The 19933-nt window shown below is 31.7% G+C and overlaps 2 protein-coding genes across 2 annotated transcripts; one reads left to right on the top strand and one right to left on the bottom strand.

Moving 5' to 3' along the window:
- The first annotated feature begins 11861 nt into the window (after positions 1-11861).
- On the top strand, positions 11862-13117 carry LOC133818107 (uncharacterized). Its single transcript, XM_062250814.1, has one exon. It carries the CDS (start codon positions 12385-12387, stop codon positions 12934-12936), a length of 552 nt encoding a protein of 183 aa, XP_062106798.1. The 5' UTR covers positions 11862-12384; the 3' UTR covers positions 12937-13117.
- Positions 13118-13754: 637 nt separating this feature from the next.
- Positions 13755-16046, bottom strand: LOC133818106 (xyloglucan O-acetyltransferase 4-like). Its single transcript, XM_062250813.1, has 3 exons — positions 15722-16046; positions 15303-15589; positions 13755-14672 (listed from the first exon to the last, which is right to left on the bottom strand). The coding sequence occupies exons 1-3, from the start codon at positions 15954-15956 to the stop codon at positions 13899-13901; spliced, it is 1296 nt and encodes a 431-aa protein (XP_062106797.1). The 5' UTR covers positions 15957-16046; the 3' UTR covers positions 13755-13898.
- Between the last annotated feature and the right edge of the window lie 3887 nt (positions 16047-19933).

Genomic DNA, 19933 nt, shown 5'->3' with positions numbered 1-19933 from the left:
TTCTTCTTTTTTTAGATGAACTTCCCTCATCAAAACACTATGTACAAGATGTGTTTGCCATGCAGTACTTGGCAAATCCAAAAAATGACTAAAATGAGTCCTTCTAAACATAGCCTTCTGCTTCTTGGTGGACTTTTTTCAAATCAGCTATAACTTCTTGTTTATTCCATTGCTGAACTTTACTTCCAAACCGAAACTCTAGTTTAATCATATAATGACAGCCTGAATAAAATAGGACACAAATACCACAAAAAGGAAAATTAAAATAAATAATTACTACAACATTTAAAAAACCATACACATCTAAGGAAACAAGTTACTTTAAAACTTAACCAGCTACATTACAACATATACAATTAAAACAAAATCAAAATTAAAACAAGAAAAATAAAAAATCACAAATAAAAATGATTATATAACAGAATTAGAAACAACTAATCACAAAAAAAAAAAAAAAAAACCAGTTACATCCTACAAGTAACCAATTACCTTGAACATTAAACAACACATGAAAATGCATACACTTGTAGGGTAACCAATTACATGTAGACTTATCTAGGTACATTACACCCTATACAAGGGAAAAAACAACAACTATAAAACAGCAACACCTAAAAATCAAACTTAAAAATGATTACTGACAATCATTACAAACAAAAACTCACAAAAGAAAGCAACTACATACCAAAAGTAACCAGTTACCTATAAAATTACACAACACATGAATGAAGCATACAACCTATACAAACCAAAAACATATCAAATATAAACACAATAACAGTTAAAAATCACAAATAAATAATCACTTAGAATCATTAAAAACAGACACTCTAAAAAATGAACAAATTATTTACCAAAGTAACTGGTTACCTCAACATTTAAACAACACAGTTAAAATATAGTAACCAGTTACTAGGCATATAAAAATTTGTTCACTATAAAAAGACTAAACACCCTCCTAAGAAAAAAAACAACATTGAAAAAGGAAAATGCGAAACTAAAATACCTGATTGTTTGTCTCATCGATAATCACAGGTCCACAAGGCTTCAATCCTCCCTAGGACTTCGAGGAGAACGTCACAATTTTAATGAGGGTCCAGCCTGATCATAGGACTTAGAAGAGCCAGCATCCCCTCCATTTTGAACCATTTCTACACAAACACAGAAAAATCTCAATCATTAAAGTGAAATAAAAGCATACTACATGGGAATAACATGTCACACCTATTATCATTATTCTAAAACCCAGATAATGTAGCAAACAATATTTAACAAAGAAATTGAAAATGTTGATAAAAAGTTTAAAAAAAAGAGACAGGAACACGTGATATTGGCATTTACCCCAAATAACGTATACAATGAACTTGTTAGGTATCTACATGACAAGAAGTAAAGCCATCAAATTATAAGTAATAATTTCACTAAAAATCAACCAAAAATTTGTGCTTAATTCATGCAATGCAACATATAATAGCCTTTTTCACAGCAAAAATAGTTGACACTAGCAAAGTTACATAAATATACTTAGGTCAGTTCAATTGATAACGAATTACTAATTGAATCTCAAACACAACAATAAAGAATATCACATACTAGCACACAACAAACAAATGCCACAAAATTCATTTAAGAAAACTGCACTATGAAACAAAGAAAAAACACTATTATGAAAATCGTATATAAAAATGCTTGTTTATTAAACTCTTGTCTTTTAGTTATTTATTTATATGTGACAAGATTGTGTGTTTTTTTTTTTTTTTACTTTTCTAAATCAGATCACAATATTTTGTGGTCCCTAAGTGATGGTAGTGGAGACTTGAAATATACAAATTAAACTAAAATAGTGGCTATTAAAAATTGGGGTATTTCAAAATAATATACAAATGCATATACATATACATGTATATATATATATATATTCATACACAGAAAATGTGAACATAAAAATGACAACCACACAAAGTGAACAGAAAATGCAAAATCAACCGAAAGGAAAAATACTAAATACACAAAATGACAACCACCGCATCGACGGCCTCCAACCACCGCACTTACCTCCATTCGCAAAGCTGCTACAAAGATCGGGACACGCCACAGCTCGACCACCTTCACATAGCACCGTTCGCCTGCGACGACCACCGTTCGCCAACGTCGTTCGGCCACTGTTGGAGAAGAAGAAGAAAGGTCGAAACCCTTTCGGTGAAATAGAAAAGAAGAAAAGTTAAAAAAGTGAAAAGCAAAAAGTTATTTATATAAAATTAAATTAAAAATAAATAATAAAAATTTGAAAAGATAAATTTTGCCACATAATAAAATAAGTTAATTAAATGAATAGGAAATTACATAATTACCCTTCTACATTACGAAATTAATTACCTTTCTACATTTGTAGATATAATTAGAAATCAAAATATGGCATAATAATGATTTTTTTTTAAATATGGGAAAAAAATCTCATAGAAGGGAATACAAGTTTTAAAAAGCCATAAAATAATACTTGTAAAAAAAAGCCATATTTTTTAAAGCTTTATTAAAAAACTCATATAAAATGTAATTTTCACAAAAAAATAAGGGATATTTGAGGCATAAGTTCCCAATGTTTGGGTAAAATACCCGGGATGGACCCAAATTCTTTTTTTAGCTAGCAAAGTACCAAAACATCCTAAAAGTGTAATTCCATCAATAGGGTCTCCGTTAGTGGGTCATACTAGACACGTGTATGCCCCAAATTATACATATGTTTAATTTTAAAAAACTAAAAAATTAATTTCAAGTTAGAAAATTAATTAAAAAGTATTCTAAACCCTAAACTAAAAACTAAAGCCAATTAGAAAGAGAGAGAAAAAGTTCTTCCTCCCCTTCTTTCTTCTTCTTCCACTGTCGTGCCCTCCCCGACCTCCCCCGCCGGCGTTCTTAGCTGCCCAGGTCCATCGCGCCTTCATTGGCCTCCCTCGTCGAAGTCCTTCACTACCCAGATCCGTCGTGCCCTCCCCAACCTCCCCTGACATCAACCCAGTGTCACTCTGAAGGATTTCAGGTGTCCAACGCCTGCCGAAGCTTCTCTCTATAGTTGACTCCCCAGATCAAATCTGTGGTGCGACATGGATGAGGTGTAACTCCTCCTCCTCCTTTTTTTGTTGTGGGCAGTTTGTGAAACTTGTTGTGTTTGGGTGGGTTTGGGCAGCAAAGATGCTTTTGGGTTTGACATATGTGGGCTTTGTCTGTTAAAAGAGAAATGTGATTTTATTGGAATCTATAAATTATTTGACAATGTTTATTCAAATGGTGAAGGAGGAGAAAAAGGCATGAGGATTTTAGTTTAGGGTTTAGATTTTAAATTTAGTTTTCTTAATTTAATTTTTTAGTTTTTGAAACATTTTAGAAGTAAATGATTTTATTTTTCTTTAAATATTAATTTTTAAATTATTTTAATTATATATTTTTTAATTATTTTGATTATTAAATCAGGTTTAGGATTTTAAAAATAAATAAAATTAACTTATGACATTAGTTTTAAAAACCAAATTATTAAAAGGTTTTAAATATAAGTGGTATTAATCTCGACCTTATATGTGTACTTAGAAACACACTAACAGAACCCTAAGTAATAAAATTGGACAGAATTACAGTTTTAGGATGTTTGGATACTTTACCCGCTAAAAAAATATTGGGTCCATACCGGTTATTTTACCCAAACATTGGGTACTTATGCTGCAAATATCCCAAAAATAATGCCACCAAAAAATATTTTTATGTTTTTTTTTAATCTTTTTATGGTTTTGTTATATTTTGGTAATATTATTTTGGGAATTTTTCAAAAATATAGTTTTTATACCATTAATATGCAAATTTTTGAGAATTTTATTTTTCTTAATTTGTATGGAAAAATTTATTAAAGAAAAAATTAAAGTATGAGAAATACAATTAGTAGCTAACTAAAATATGGAAATATCACGTTTTTTTTTATCACTGTAATGTTTTCTTTGATTTTGAGGTTATTTTATTTTATTTTTTTCAATTTTTTATTTCTCCTTCATTTTTTCAGCTATTTTTTTTTCTTTTCTACCAATTTTTTCTTTCCATTCTTCTTCTCATTTTTATTCATTTTTTTTTCTTTCATTTGTATTGTTTTTTTTTCATATTTTTTTTCAGTTTTCTTTCTTTTTTTAAAATTTTTTTCTCCTTCTATTTTTTCTTCATTTTTGTATTTATTATTTTCTTCTTCCATTTTTTTTTCACACATATGAGCTTTTTTTATTCTTCCATTTTTTCTTTTTTTTTTCCTTTTTTCATTTTTTCTTTCCTTTTTTTCCATTATTCTTCTTTTTATTCATTCATCTGTTTTTTTTCCTTCATCATTTCTTTTGTTTTGTTTTTTTTTCTTCATATTTTTTTAGTTTTCTTTCCTAAGATTTTTTCCTTCTTTTTTCTTCATTTTTTGTACTTATTATTTTCTCATTCCATTTTCTTTTCTTTTTTCCATTTTCACACATATATTTTAACATTACATAATTATTTTACTATTTTTTATTTATTATCTTTTACTACTGTAATTTTTTTTTATAGTTTTTTCCACTATATTTAAAAAAATTCAAATCAATTTTTTCAGTATTTTCTTTTTACTCTAACCCTTATAGGAATGCCAAAATTTGAAAAGAAAACTAGTAAAAACATGAAAACGTGAATGGGTAACCAGTTACCCATTCAAATCTAGAAAAAAAATTATATGAAGATGATGGGAGAAAAGGGAAAGGGGGTGATCTGATTTTTTTTCTATGTTCAGATTTGTGGTAACTAGTTACTTTTCCATTCTTTGTGTGTATATTTTTTGGGGTAACTAGTTACCTTCACGTTCTTTGTGTGTATATTTTTTGGGTAACTGGTTACCTTCACGTTCTTTGTGTGTATATTTTTTGGGTAACTGGTTACCTTCACGTTCTGATGTGTGTGTATATTTCTAGATTCTTTATGGTAACTGTCACCTATGTTACTAAAATCATAATTACTTCTTCTTCCTTTCTTAATGAAGTGCAGTTCCTTTTTTTCCTTCAAATTTGATATTTATTTTCATATTTAATATGAGTAATCTGTCACCCATCTTCTGGTAACTGGTTGCCCCTCTTATGGCAGAAAGTTACTCCTCTCAAGATAACTGTTTAAATCAAGTAATTGGTTACCTTACCCAAGATTTGAAAAAAGAAACGTACAATCTAAAAAAAAAGAAAAAAATGTTTATAATAAATAAAAAATAGTTTTAAACACAATTCATATTAAAAAAAATTTATAAAACGACCAAAGAAAAATTTAATATAAAATTAATAATATAAAAATAATATTAAAAACAAATAAGCTAAAAAATTAATAATCAAATTACAAACATACCCTTCCAAATTAATAAAACTTAGTTAAGAGTAAAACTATGGCATAAACCAACTTTTATACAAAAATATGAAAAAATAAACTCAAAAAAGTGAAAATTCTTTAAAAAAAAGTCATAGATTAACTTTTTTTTTTTTTGAAAAAAAAACCATATTTTTGCACACTCTATTAAAATTCTTATAGAAAATGTAATTTCCGCTAGTTTTTTTTTGTTTTCCCATTTTTTTATTAGGTAACCAGTTATTAGTGTCGAGCTAGTTATTTTAAAAATTAATGTGGTAGTACTAGTACACCGTTACAACTATCAAAATAATTTTTTTTTTTTTGCAGTGGTAGTAATCAATTACCACTATCAACTTTTTAGTTTTTTAGTAATATGGAGGTAACTAGTTACCACTACAAAATTAGTTTTAACAAAACTATTTTGTTAGTGGTAACAGATTATTAGTATTGAATTAGTCATTTTAAAAATTAATATGCTAGTAATTGATTACTATAAAAAATTATGGGAAAAAAACCTGTAAAAATGTATAAAAAAAAGTCACAAAAAAATGCACAAACTTAAAAACCCCATATTTATCAAACTCGTAGAAAAAAAAATACTATATTTCATGTAAATTCCACTTACACTAACAATCGCTTTAAAAAGAAAATTTACATATTAATTCACTAAAACAAACTTAATTTCAAATTTAACAAAAAAGAAGATATTACAATCCAACTGAAATTATTGTCTGGTCGAAGCACCTACTTTTTAAATTGTGGAAATTACACTCCTTGTGGGCTTTTTTTTTCATTTAATTATTTTTATAGGAATTCCAATTTGTTAATGTTCGTATGGATTTTTTTTTTAATTTCAAATATATTGTGTTTAGATTCTCATATTAATGTGTAAGTTAACAAATAAGTCATAATTTTTGTATAATTAGATTGTAAAAGTTGAAAATTAATTATTTAAAATGTCATATATTATATGACTTTTTTTAAACTTTAATTTGTAGTAATAAGGTAAAGTTATATTTTTATATATTAGATTTTAAAAAAAACCAAAATTTTAAAATGTACCCTTAAATTTAATATAAAATATTTTTTACTAGTATTAGTTTTAATTTTTTAGAAAGAAAAATATCTATCTTCTCCAATATTTAACCAATACCAAAATTTTTAAAAGCACAACTAAGTGATTGATTGTGTTGATCATTTCCTCTTTTTATGGTTTATTTAATTATGAAATGGAGCAAACAATAAGTGTTTCCCAATCTTAAATGTGAGAACAAGGGAAGCAAAAAAGTGTGGATGTCAGTTCACCAGAGGTTGGGTTTATGTCCAAGATTAGGGGGAAGGAAGACGAACTAGTCTGGTTGAAGAATAACCATTAAAGTGTTTGAAGTCAACAACAATGGTTGTCGGTGAAGATAACGGAAATGATAGCGATGCACAATCAGATGTTTTGTTTAAATTAAATGTTTGCTTTTAAAATTTTAGTTGGTATATCTAGTTACATTTTGGTTTTCATTATATATTAGGATTTAGTCGGTATATATTATACAAAATTATATATATTTGATTATTTTATAATGTTTTTTTAAAAAGAATATAATATGAGTAAGAAAATTATAAATTTTTTTTTAGTAATTCTTCCACATTTATTTATGCAATTCACTTATATATATACATATAAAAATAAATCAATATTATAAGATCTTAATTTCTTTGAGTATCTGAAACTTATTAACATGTTAGAAGACGCCTTTGTACTTTAATAACAGGGGCAAGGATCAAGTCACCATCTATTCTTTAATAAATAGTTGACCCCAACCCCAAAACTTGAAAGAGTTATAAGACTATTTACTGACTTCACCATCTATGTCCACCCAAACAAGATGTGAAGTGCACAAGTTTTGTTTATTTTGTTTGACATTCGCTACTCTTTTTATGCTTAACTTAATAATTTTCCTTTTCGATTGATAGTAACCATGTTGCAACAGATTTCACCTACACCAACAGTTTGAAAATTTTCGAATTAGATGTTCCGCTAACAAATAACTTAATCAAATGTTCAGAAATATAAATTGGACATAAATCATCGCAACAGTTGAAGTGCAAATACAGCTCAATTTTTCATTCAATGCTCAAAAAAAAGGTATAGGTATAACCCAAGTCACCATCATTTCTCTATCTATATATACACAACTATTAACTAAATCAAGGGCATAAGTCCATAACAAAATAATTGTTAAACTACGGGTTTCATCTTTCACTAACATCAGAACCGATCAAAAGGTATAACCCAAGTCACCATCATTTCCATCTAACCATAATTAAAATGAACAAGGTGAGAAAGCAATGATGGAGATTCCCCAAAAAAAATTCACACCTAAATAGAGATTCAAAAAATTAGAACAATCAAAAGAAGTCATGCCTAGCTTCATTCTTCTTCTTCAATCACCAAAACACGAACCACATACTCTTTCTGTAATTATAAACATAATGACATTAAAGATTACAACTCAGGTAAAAGCATATTTATGTATGAAATTGTATATTAAAATGATATCATAAACTCACTAATTTTCTCCTTCTTCGCATTGGTCATTTTCTTTGCTTTTGAGGGACCATTTGCCATTGTGGTTATATCACAGTGGTTCTTGCTATAAGAAGAATTAGGTATCTTTTCAAAATTGGAGTCTGAGTCCACACTTACAAGGTCAACCATTTTCCCCTTCTTCAATTTCGAGCCACACTCTCCCATTCCACTATTCGAATAATTTTTGTTGCTCAAACCCAACTTTTCCTTACCTTTTCTTGTAAATATGTTGTCAGAGTCGTCATTTGGAAGCCTGTACTCTTTCTCATTTTCATGCTCAATGCCCTTCTTCAACACTACTCCCTTCATGTCATTGAAGTCGGTCATGACAATCCTCTTCAGCAGTCGTACCCTCTCAAACTGAGGGTCGTACTGAGGATAAACAATATTATACCAAAGTTATACAAACAAATGAAAATCCCTCACATTTTAATATTTCAAAATGTAACAAAAAAAACTTACAATAAGACATAAATACTCTATGGTTACCTCAGCACTAACATGTCTCCCTCCCATTCGATTTATAACAAAGATACCGCTATCAAACAAATTTTGTTGTTGTGGGGTATGCTCCATTACCACAACTTCAAAATCAGTGAAACTAAACTTCCCATTCTTCTCCACCTTGGTATCTTCTTCACATGAAATATCTAGATTTCACAACTTTATTTTCCATGTAAACAAGTTCTATTAATTTCATATACGACATCACATCTCATTTACTAAAAACATGGAACAATAAAGAACACAAACTTTGAAAAACCAAATTGAGACTTAAAAATTTACCACATCATCAACCAAGTGACGCGCACTTGAAGTACCATTTGATTCCAATTTTGAGTCCCATATTTCAACGGTCTTAATACGCATATATATCAAAATCATAACAAAATGATCTTTCACCACTATGGGTATTGAGATCTGCACATTAAATAAAAAAAAATCCAAATTAGTTTAATTAACATGAGGTATAAATAAGATCAAATAAACATGACCCCAACTTTAATACAATCACAGTTTTCCAAAGATCACCTCTCTACACATAAAGAGGGGTCTAATGTATAGGTTATCCTCACGATAATTACGTAACTGAAATGCTTTGGCGTGACCCAGAGAATCACTCTGCCAACAAAAATCATAAACTTATTAAAATAAAATCAAACCATTAAGCATAAGTACATGTCGATTTATGTTGTATTAATACTTCTAATCTAAACTCTAAAACTAATCGTCATTCGAGTCGGCAAAAACCACTTATTCGGATAGCTTTTATAAGTAGCCCTTTTCGTCTTAGTAAGATACCATGCAACTATGTTTATTAACTAAAAAAAACTCGATTTAAACATCATACTAAATTATTCTAACATACCAATAAATCATTTCAAAAACCACATACCGAACTAGACAAGCATTGGTCAGGGCCTAATATTTTTAACTGCCTCCGACTCAAACTATGCTTACTACCACATAAAGCTATAGTTTCCTTGCATTAATAACATCTCACATTAAGGATGGTACAAAATTGTTCAGTTTTGCTACATTAAAAAATTAATGCATATTCACTCTCTCTTAACGAACATGTCATCGTATTTTTCAGGTTTTTTGAAAATGTAGTTCACCATGGCTTTTTCTTGAGGAGAAGGAGAGACACTCAATATAAATGGTCCAAACAAGAACTTAACCCCGCCATCCTTGTCTTGATCTTGCCAATCAAGATTAATAACCTAACTATAAAAATAACATCAAATAAAATAAGGACCAGTCGTAAACTACCAAATATATATAATCGCATATTAACAAATTAGAAGTTCAGCTGTAAAAATACAAAAAATTCCACCTTATTGTTTTTCGCAGTCGACTCAAATCTTCTTTTACCCTTCTTACGGTTAGTAATATACACTTCCTCAACGCAACCCTATAACACAAAACTATTCATAATATTAACCCGATCCAACAAAATAAGCATGGAGTTAAAAGTTAAATAACAGACATTTCTCCCTTTAATGTCACCACTAACATCCAACGTAACAAAATCACAATCGTCTCCGTCATAAGAACCCACATTAGCAAGCCAACAAAAGAAATCAAGATCTGACATTGTCTCTTGATACTTTGTATTCAATGTCGGGTCCTCATCTGTATATGGCTTCTTAGGCAAATCTTCCCCATATAATTTATCTAACACTTTATTCTCAAAGTTACGTTAATTGATCTCTATGAGATTCAAGCGGTGGTTAATACGATTAACATCTGATCTGATCAGGTCAACATTCGCATTCATCGAACGAATAGAAGACTCCATGCCTCGCATTTGTTGTTCAACGATTCGCCAAAGAAACAAATTCTGGTCAGCACCCTGAACATTCGAAACACCCAAGACAATAAATAATCCTTAATTGTAAAAGACACAATTAAACTAATATAAAACTAAACACGTAAAATACAGAAACAGAACAAGGCTTCTAATAAAAAATCCAAATTAACTAACACACCAAAATCAAATGAAACCATAGCTACAATCAACAACAAACAAACTTACACCCATTGCCAAACCAAGCTAATTATGGATGAAATTCCGTTTTTAGTAATTACCAAATTAATTAAACCAAGTGAATTAATTAAAGTGCGGAATGGTAATTAACTGTTTTCACAGATTACAGTTCTGTCGGGACAGAAACTAAACTTGTCACGACAGAAACTGAACACAATAAAAAGACAGTGCAAAACAATAAAGAACACAACGAATTTTTACAAGGTTCAGAAACCCTTTCGGATAACCTACTCCTTGGGGCCACGCCCAGAGAATAAAACCAATTAATAAAGAATCACAAGTATAAAAGCATTGACTTAAACAAAACAAGACCCCCTCTTGAGATTTGCCGCAACTTGTTGTACTTCTCTTCACTAATCTGATCTTGATTGAAATGCTCAACCACTTGAACTCCCTTTAATGGCCAGCGAGTGCTTGCATCCTCCCGACGCAAGGCTTGTAAAAATCTTCTCCCGAAGACTATAAACGTTGTGTTAAAATTACAATGTGTATTCACTCATGAACATGGTATAAACTCACCACTAAAAACTAAACACACATATTTCTACAAGATCACGTGAATACTTATGATCTTGAATACAAAGAGGAACTCTCACAAATATTACAATAAAGCTCACGAATAATGCACCAAAGAGTTCACTTTTCTCACTGCCTTTAGAGCTCTATTTATAGAGTCTTTTTTCGTGCTCACAAAGACTGAGAAAGAATTCTTAATAAAGGCAAGAATCATAGAAGTTATTCTTGATTGTCGAAGAGTTGCCATATTTAGAAGATGCTGATCCGACAGATGCAATATCGGTGGGGATAGCTCAGAGCTGCGTCGGATAAAAAACAAGCTCGAAAAGGAAACAACAATTAATGACATTAAGAACCAGTTTCCTGATTGTAATCCTTGAGCTGCACGAAAATATATAAGCAAATAATCCAAAAACAACTTTGGGTAAGTACCGAATATTTGCAATATATTTTTTCCCTTTATAAACAAAATGAGACCGTATAGGCTAAATAAGGAAGCATATTATTGTCCAAAATTCACAAAAAAGAAAAGTGAATTTCCGAAAATTGTAATAAGGGAAACCAAACAATTCCGAAAATTATAATAAAGGGAAACAAACATTTCCGAAAATTATAATAAAGGAAAACAATTAAATCAATCAATTTATCTTTTAAGAAAAAGATATTTCTATAAAAATGCCAATTATAAAATTTACAATCTCCTCCTTTACAAATTTTACCGACAAGGAATATCTATTTGGAATCGTTGGCCTTTTAATATATAGATATAACATAGTTTAGCTTGTGTCGAGTTTCAAGTTTGATTATCTAACGTTGGAGGTTAAAGTTGCACCACCACACCACTCCCACTCCCAGTCTACCAAAGCAAACGGTGCAAAGCAAGACTTGACCTTTCTATCTTTCTGGTCGTTGTAGGGTTAAGAAACGTTACAGCTACAGTTATTTGCAATTTCCAAAACTCTTTTATTTTTATGTTTTTTGGGTTGGCTTCGCTTTATTCCTGTGTCTCTTTTTGATTGAAAAAAGCTTTGTAAAAAAAAAAAAAAAAAGCTTTAATCATCCACCTTCCACACGTGCTTGCCTTGCCTCACCCCATATTTCTGTTCCAATCCCATTAACTTATATTTCTTTCTTCTTAATATTTTTCTTTCAATCTCGCTTGGTCCCAACTCTTTGTATCTCTTCTAGGTTTTTCGTTTTTCATTTTGGGGATGAACTAGAATCTGGGCCAATCTGATTCTCGCATATTGTTTGTCATTCTGGGTATTCTTAGATCTTTATTTTTGTGACTGGGTTTCTCTTATTTTGATCTAATTCGATCTAATCTGGTCTGAATTTGACTCTTGGGGCAATGTCACAAGGCTATGCCATCGAGCTCTACTTCGATCCCGCACTCGAGAATCAGGTCTTGAAGGCCTGGAACGTCCTGGCTCGCCGTCAGATTAGTACCCAACTCATCGAAATCGAATCACGGCCGCACATCACTCTCTTCTCCACCTCCTCGATCGAACCCACGAAGCTGGAATCGGTTATCAAAGGGTTTGCATCGAAGCAAGACCCTTTGTCCTTGTCTTTCTCTTCAATTGGGAGTCTTTCAAACGACAACAATGTCCTGTTTCTAGGCCCAACACCTTCAATGTCGTTGCTCCAGTTCCACTCTCAATTGTGCGAGCTAATGAAGAAAGAAGGGGTCGAAATTGGGGAGGAGTATCGTCCAGACTCGTGGATCCCTTACTGTGCTGTTGCTCAAGAAGTGCCTAAGGCTCGTATGGCTGAGGCTTTTTGTGTGTTGAGGGAGTTGAAGTTGCCTGTTACTGGCTACGCCATGGATATTGGCTTGGTTGAGTTTTCTCCAGTTCGTGAACACTTCTCTTTTGTGCTTGGTAATACACTAGAAGCTTGATTTTGATTTAGCTGTTGAAGAATTGTTATGTGCTCATTTTTAGAATCTAGTTTTTGGCTTTGGTTTAGTCCAATATGCCTTTTCATGTTGTTGTAATTACAATGGTGGTGCTGCTATTTATAGCATAGTAACAAAATTTGAATTTTTATGTTTAATAACATTCTTTTCTCTTTTTTTCTCATCTTATATTTTGCTATTTTTGATTGAGGATATTGGATATTTCTTAAAATTAGAATAGCTAGTTCTGGTTTAACAGTTCCTGCAGATTTTGTTCTACTCTTAATAATATGCTATATATACATTGACTATACATTTGATTGGTTAAACATCTAAAAAAAATAAAACTCGCCGTTTACCTTTTGAGTGCTAAATGTGTAATTTAGTCTCTGTAATTTTCTTTTGACATCTTTTTCTGTGTAACCAAACCATGATGTATTGAGGAGGCAATTTAACCATGGAAATGTGGTTTAACTCTGAAATAGTGATTAGAACTGAAGTATTATCTTCATAGTATACATTCACAGATGGTTTGTATCTACAATGGTTTATGAAGCTCTGAACTCCTCTCCACTGTAAAAGCAACTTATATACGTATAAATATATCTGAATAAATATTTATATGCAAAAATACCAATATATGTTAAAAGATGTACATACAGGTAAAAAAGGAGGTGAGAAAAATTGACGACAGTCTTATAACATTGTCACCACTCCTTTTACGTGTTCTTAAGGGCACATTAAGAAATGTGGTAATCATGTTAGCTTGAATAAAGATCTTAATGAAGTTAACAGAAATCATTTCAACTCATTTTCCAGTATTATTTGCAACAGCATAACCATGCCCATAATAAATTTTATTGAGAATATCATGTATGTCCATTTAAGAAAATTGGACACAAATAAATAGATGTAAAATCAGTATGGTGTATAGTTCTATAGTTCTATAGAACCAAACTCTTGTATCAATAAAATAAACCCGACTCCTTCCTCATAACTGCCATCAAAAAATGGTTCCAATGATCTACAGGGCCTGGCATGCACCAGTGGACACAGTCATTGTAACCTTTCATCCATTTGTTGCCCCAGTGAGACCCAGGATGCCCATCTGGTCTCATCAGCATAGCCCTTGTCACATCCACAACTCCAAACTTCTTTCCTTGCTTCTTTCCAATTTCTCTTGCCCTCTCCATCTCTTCCACCTGGATGTTCCTCATTTCCCACTCGAAATTCCCCAAATTGGTATCCGCTTCACTCAGGGGACTCGTCCTGTTACAGTAACCTCCAGTGTTCCAAAAGCCATTCTCAAAGTGAGCTGGTGCAAATGTCCTCGTCAGAGTTACAAGACCAGTGCAGTTCTTGCAGGCGTTGATGTAATCAAATGCTTTTCTAAACGCCATTCGAACTGCAAAGCTAATGTTGTGTTTTGTGATGTTTGGTTCGTTGCAGTAGACGCAGCCTGTTAAGTTATTGCCTTGGTGAAGATACATAACTCGGAAGAACCAATGTCCATCAGAGATTATGGCATAGTCTAGTTGGGGAAGGAAATCAGCCCAGCTATTCTCCACTTTGTCAAGCTGGAGATCGAAAGCGCTGGTCCCTGTTCCATTGACCATTCTCTCTTCTCCTACTATGAGAAACTTGGTCCACAGAATCATAAGGGTGAAATCATGACTGGGAAAGAACCATTTCTTGAACCGATCTTCAGTGTCCTTGTAAATTTCTAAAGGCATTTTCTCCTGCAATGTCAATAAACTATGTTAGCGGTGTAAAATTTATGTTTAACTTTTTGATCTATTCCTTTAACCTTGAATTTATCAATCTGATGGCACATTATTCTTAATTTCCTATCAGCAACTACCAAAATCAACTGCAAGATTGGCGGGTATTTTCAATTCCCACTTCAATTTTCAACAAATAGATTGCTTATCAAGGTTTGACCACCACTTTTGTCAAACAATCACTCGAACAAAAATGATGCATGTGCAAGCTCCGTAAATGGAGATATAACAATATTTCAATAATTATATTACACGAATCTAAGTAGCTTTTCCAAACTAATAAACTAATAGAAAATAGAACAAAGGAAACTCCCAGAGCAAGCTACACTTGGTATTCGCCAACTACACAAAAAGTTTCATAGACACAGGGCAAACAAATTGCTCTTCCTCTGTTTTTTCCTAACTCTATGATGCCAAAGGCAAAGCAATGCTCATCTCCATTCAAGTGTTTTTATATAAGAATTAGATTGTATAGTAAAGTTTAATATACTTACTTACAAAGGTGCATGCAATGAGTAAAATCACCCAAGTACTGTTAAATTTACAGTGTTTAAACAAAGCCAAAAAAAAGTGTGTACACTGACTGACCTGTGACAGAAGACAAAGCAGGGACTCTATGTGGTTCCTAGCCACCGAGTCTCCAATAAACGCCATATTCTTGCCTCGAACCATCTCCAAAAAGGCCTTGGCATCAAACCTTGGTAGCTCACACTTTTCAGGTTTCCATCTCCAGTTAAGAAAATCTGTATCTTGTCTTCCATTTTTGAAACAATTCTTCGAATCAGGAATAGTTGTACAGCTTGAATTGGTATAGAGAGAGCCTCTCAGTTCTGGAACCCAGTGACCTTTAAACAAGTCACAATTTTCCACCTCTTCTACAGTACCAAAACAGAACACAAATGTTTAAGAACAAATAAACAAAACGATAAAGACTTAAGGATCATTATAATAATACATATATACAGATTTGAAGAAAAGGAAAACTGGGTTGTGTGCAAAATTGTTACCAAAATGAGTTTTGGAACGGTTCTCTTGAACTGCATGAAGGTTTTGGACAGAACTAAGGCCTTGTTTGGGAATGACCTTAAAACGGTTTGGAGAGGACAGAAGGAAGAAGCTGAATACAGTGACTATGGCCAAAGACGTGAACAAGAAAGGGACTATCTTTCCCATTTTGGACCATCGCTCTCTTTTATCATGGAGTCTAAGTCTTTCTGAGGAAAGAGTACTTGTAGACTTCATGACCCTCTTAGTATACAGTCTCAACTCAACTCTGTCAGAGAAAGACAGAGAAAGAGGGTTTTTTTTTTTTGTATGTGTTTGAATTGTGAAGTCAAGTCTTAAAAAACATATGAAATAATGAGGGGATAATATGTAACTTTCATCATTAAGCAAATTGTGGTGCTTTGCTTTCTAGTGAGATAGGCCATCTTTGCTTACCTTTTCTGGTTTTTATTTCCCTTATTGGTTGGATTATTTGCTTAAATATTTTGGAAGAGAAAAAAAGTAAAAAATGGTAAGAAATGAAATTTCCAAAACAAAAAGTGCCATTGTGGAAAGTAACGTTATTCATGAGAATGTTACACCTGGCGCACAAAGAAAATAAATAAGGGATGGATTTTTTGCAAAATGTACCATTGATGTGGGTCATTACTATTCTCAGATTAGCCTTATTTCACGGCATAATATATTGAAATAGAGGTGTGTGGACCTTAAATGCTTCCCATTTATACTTTTCCAAATTAAAATTCCCACTAAGTCATGGCTATGAGTATGAGACAAACTATGGTAAGTCCAAAATAAGACTTGCAAATGGGGCGACACTTTGTTCCTTTTTATAAAGCAGAGCAATCCAATCCAACGGCTACTATAATATACGATCAGATGAACATGAAATCAGAGCCGTTAAGAGACTGGCATGTGGTAGGGGTAACTTTCTATAGGCATATGATTCTGGTTAATATATTTAAACGTGGAAATGTAAAAAGTTGCATATGTACTTTATGTAGAGTAGTACTACGAGTACTAGTGCAAATATTTATCACTTTAAAATTGATATGTCTTACCGACATTCTAACGTCTAAAGGCAAGTATAAAATAAATAATAAAAGGTAGAATCTCAAAACCGTCATTTCTAACTTTATAACAGTTTATTACTCTACCTGCTCCGTCCACCTATCACTCTAACGCCATTGGGAATAATATCATAATCCACATGTAGTTTTTTCTTATTCATTTTATTGTTTTTTTTATGATAATAGTATTGGAATTAATAGGAATAGTAATGAAAATTAATTATAATGTTTAGTTTGTTGTTGGAATCAATGATCAATTGAGAAAAATGCTCATACTTTCATTTTTTGTTGTTTATATTTTTTAAAATATTCAAAATATAATTAAATTATTAAAAAAATATAAGGAATTTTTATTCTATTCCCATGGGCATTCCACCAAACTAAACACATTCAAGAGCAAAATCTAATAGTAAAAAGCTAAAGGAATAAAATAGTATCGAGATAATATCATTAATGATAGACATAAACTCTTAAGAGAACCAATATAAGGGCTAGTCAAACCACCATACATAATATTTTTCTTAGACAAAGCTAGTTTTCCTAAAGATTGAGCACACTATTAGCAATTTTAGGACAATGATCAAATGATAAAATAACAGTCTTTTTACAAAGGGAAATGATCTCTTTAACAACAATTCAAGGCAAACAATGTTGTTTAATGGCATTAATAGCTAATAAAAAATTTAACTCCACAAAGAGATAAATGTAGCCCAAACCTCAACAAAAGCGAAGAGCATGAAGAATAGCAAGGGGTTCCAACAATGACTAGTTGATAAGTAGTAACCAGTGGCACTACAAGAAATTCGGCATTTACCTACTAATTTTTTACCTACATATATTATTGGTAGCTAAAGAATTCTTTTACCTACAATTATATTTTCGTAGCGACTATTGGTAGGGGATTCCTTAAGAAAACGTGTGGGGCTAGAAAATTTATTATTACCTACCATTAGTATTGGTAGGTATTAGATTTACCTACAATTATTTTTGGAGGGAAATGTTTTAATGATTCCCGTTTATTTTTCCCTCCCATTTTTACATAATTAAAAAAAAAGGTGATGTGGCTGCAAAAAAATGTGATGTGGCTGCTGACATGTGATGAATATGGTGACTTGTCACCCGACTAATACATGTGGGCGTATCACTACGTGACACGTGGCACTAATATATATATATATATTTTAAAAAATAAATTATAAAATTATATAAATTAAAATTTAATTAATATTTTTTTTTTTATATAAACCTAAAATCTATCTAACCCTAACATTTATCTAACCCTCACTCTCTCATCTGCCGCCTCCCTCACTCACAATGTTCTTCTCCATTTTTGACTCCCTCCCTCCATTTTTGACTCCCTCTCACCAGATCTCTCATCTGTTGCCTCCCTTACTCACGACCTCTTCTCCATTTTCGTACTCCCTCTCAACATCTCTCTCCCATTTTCGGACCACTCTCCGAGGTCGACTGGCATTTTCGGACCTCTGTCCATGGTCATCGATGCTTGCTCTGAGCCGCTGCCATTTTTCTTCGAATCTCCTAGCCGCCACACTCATCCTTCGAACCCCTGAGCCGCCACCATCGTTGTTCATTTCTCTGAGTTGCTGCCATTGTTGTTGAGTTATTTGAGTTGTCTCCATCGTTGTTGAGTTCTCTGAGCCGCCTCCATCTTTTTTGAGTTCTCTGAGCTGCCTCCATCTTTGTTGGTCAGTTCTCTTTGGGTAGTTTTTTATTTTCAAATTTGTGTAATTCCTTTGTAATTACTGTTGGTAATGTCTCTGATTTTTTGTTTAAGGCTTGATTTTGATTTCTTTAGAGGCTTTGATTATTTCGAATTGGGTGGATTGGCCTGGCTTTGAGATTTTTCTGGTGGCTTTTACGTTGGATTGGTGGCTGTAATTTTTTTGGAAGTTTGGTTGTTGGTGGCTTTGAGTTTCGGAAAAATTGGCTTGGTGGCTTTGAGGTATAAATCTATGATTTTTTTTTAATAAATCCCCACTGATCTAAAAGATTAATGATGATTCATTTTTCTAAGGCTTTGTTATTTTTGTTGTGAGGCTTTGTTATTGCTGTTCTGAGGCTTTGTGAATGTTATGCTTTGAGAAAATTCTGTTTTGATGATTACTGTGTTTCAGGTGTGTTTCGGGTCTGAGTTGTTTCACTGTTATTTAGTTGTGATTTTGTTTAGAGTTCTTTAGTTATGTGTCATTGTTGTAATCTGGTTTATGTTTTCATTGTTATGCTTTGAGAAAATTATGTTTTGATGATTACTGTGTTTTAGGTCTGAGTTGTTTCACTATTATTTAGCTGTGATTTTATTTACAGTTTTTCAGTTATGTGTCATTGTTGTAATCTGGTTTATGTTTTCATTGTTATATTCTGGTTCATTTTTTTTTTAATTGTCCCTAGTCTTTGAATTGTTATTTGTGTTGGGGTTTTGTTTATGCTCAGAGAGTTATGAACTGTCACATGCAACACTTATTTGTTTTTCAGAAATGTTTTTTACCTTTACTTTGTGTATATAAATTTGGTTTTTTGTTTCTGAATAAAATTTTGAACATTTATTTATACTTGTATAAATTTTGTATCTTTGTCTATTTAGTTAGTGATTTTTTAGGTACTTAGTTATTCATTTTGCTAGTTTTTTGATTCTTATAAAAAAAAATGGAGATTAAATTGGAAATCTATCTGCATGGTTTGCTATGTTCAAAATCTGCATCTTTTTTTGGATGTGTCTTGATTTATATATATTTTTTATCTGTCTTGTTTTCATTTTTTTTGGCCAATTATGTTTAAAAATGATTATGATTGTTATGTTTGGTGATTATGTGGCTTCTTGTACCCATATATATATATGTTGGTATACCAAGTCATGTAAATGCCCTTAATAATTCATATTATATAAATTTCTGAAATCTTTGTGATGATCAAAACGGGGATATTTTATTTGTATTAACTTACTATAATGATGTAATATTGTATTAAGTTTTGAAGAATGAGAAGTATAAATATTCAAATTGTGATGGACCCAAAACGGGTATGTTTAAAAATTTATAAATCGCAAGCGCACGAATCGTTCATATAGAATAGTGATCGTGTAAGCAAGGATGTCGAACCCAAAGGAGTTGTCTAAAATCGAAAAGA

Source organism: Humulus lupulus, chromosome 2 (genome assembly GCF_963169125.1).
Source record: "Humulus lupulus chromosome 2, drHumLupu1.1, whole genome shotgun sequence".
Classification (NCBI taxonomy): Eukaryota; Viridiplantae; Streptophyta; class Magnoliopsida; order Rosales; family Cannabaceae; genus Humulus; species Humulus lupulus.
This window is presented reverse-complemented; position numbering and strand designations above follow the sequence as displayed.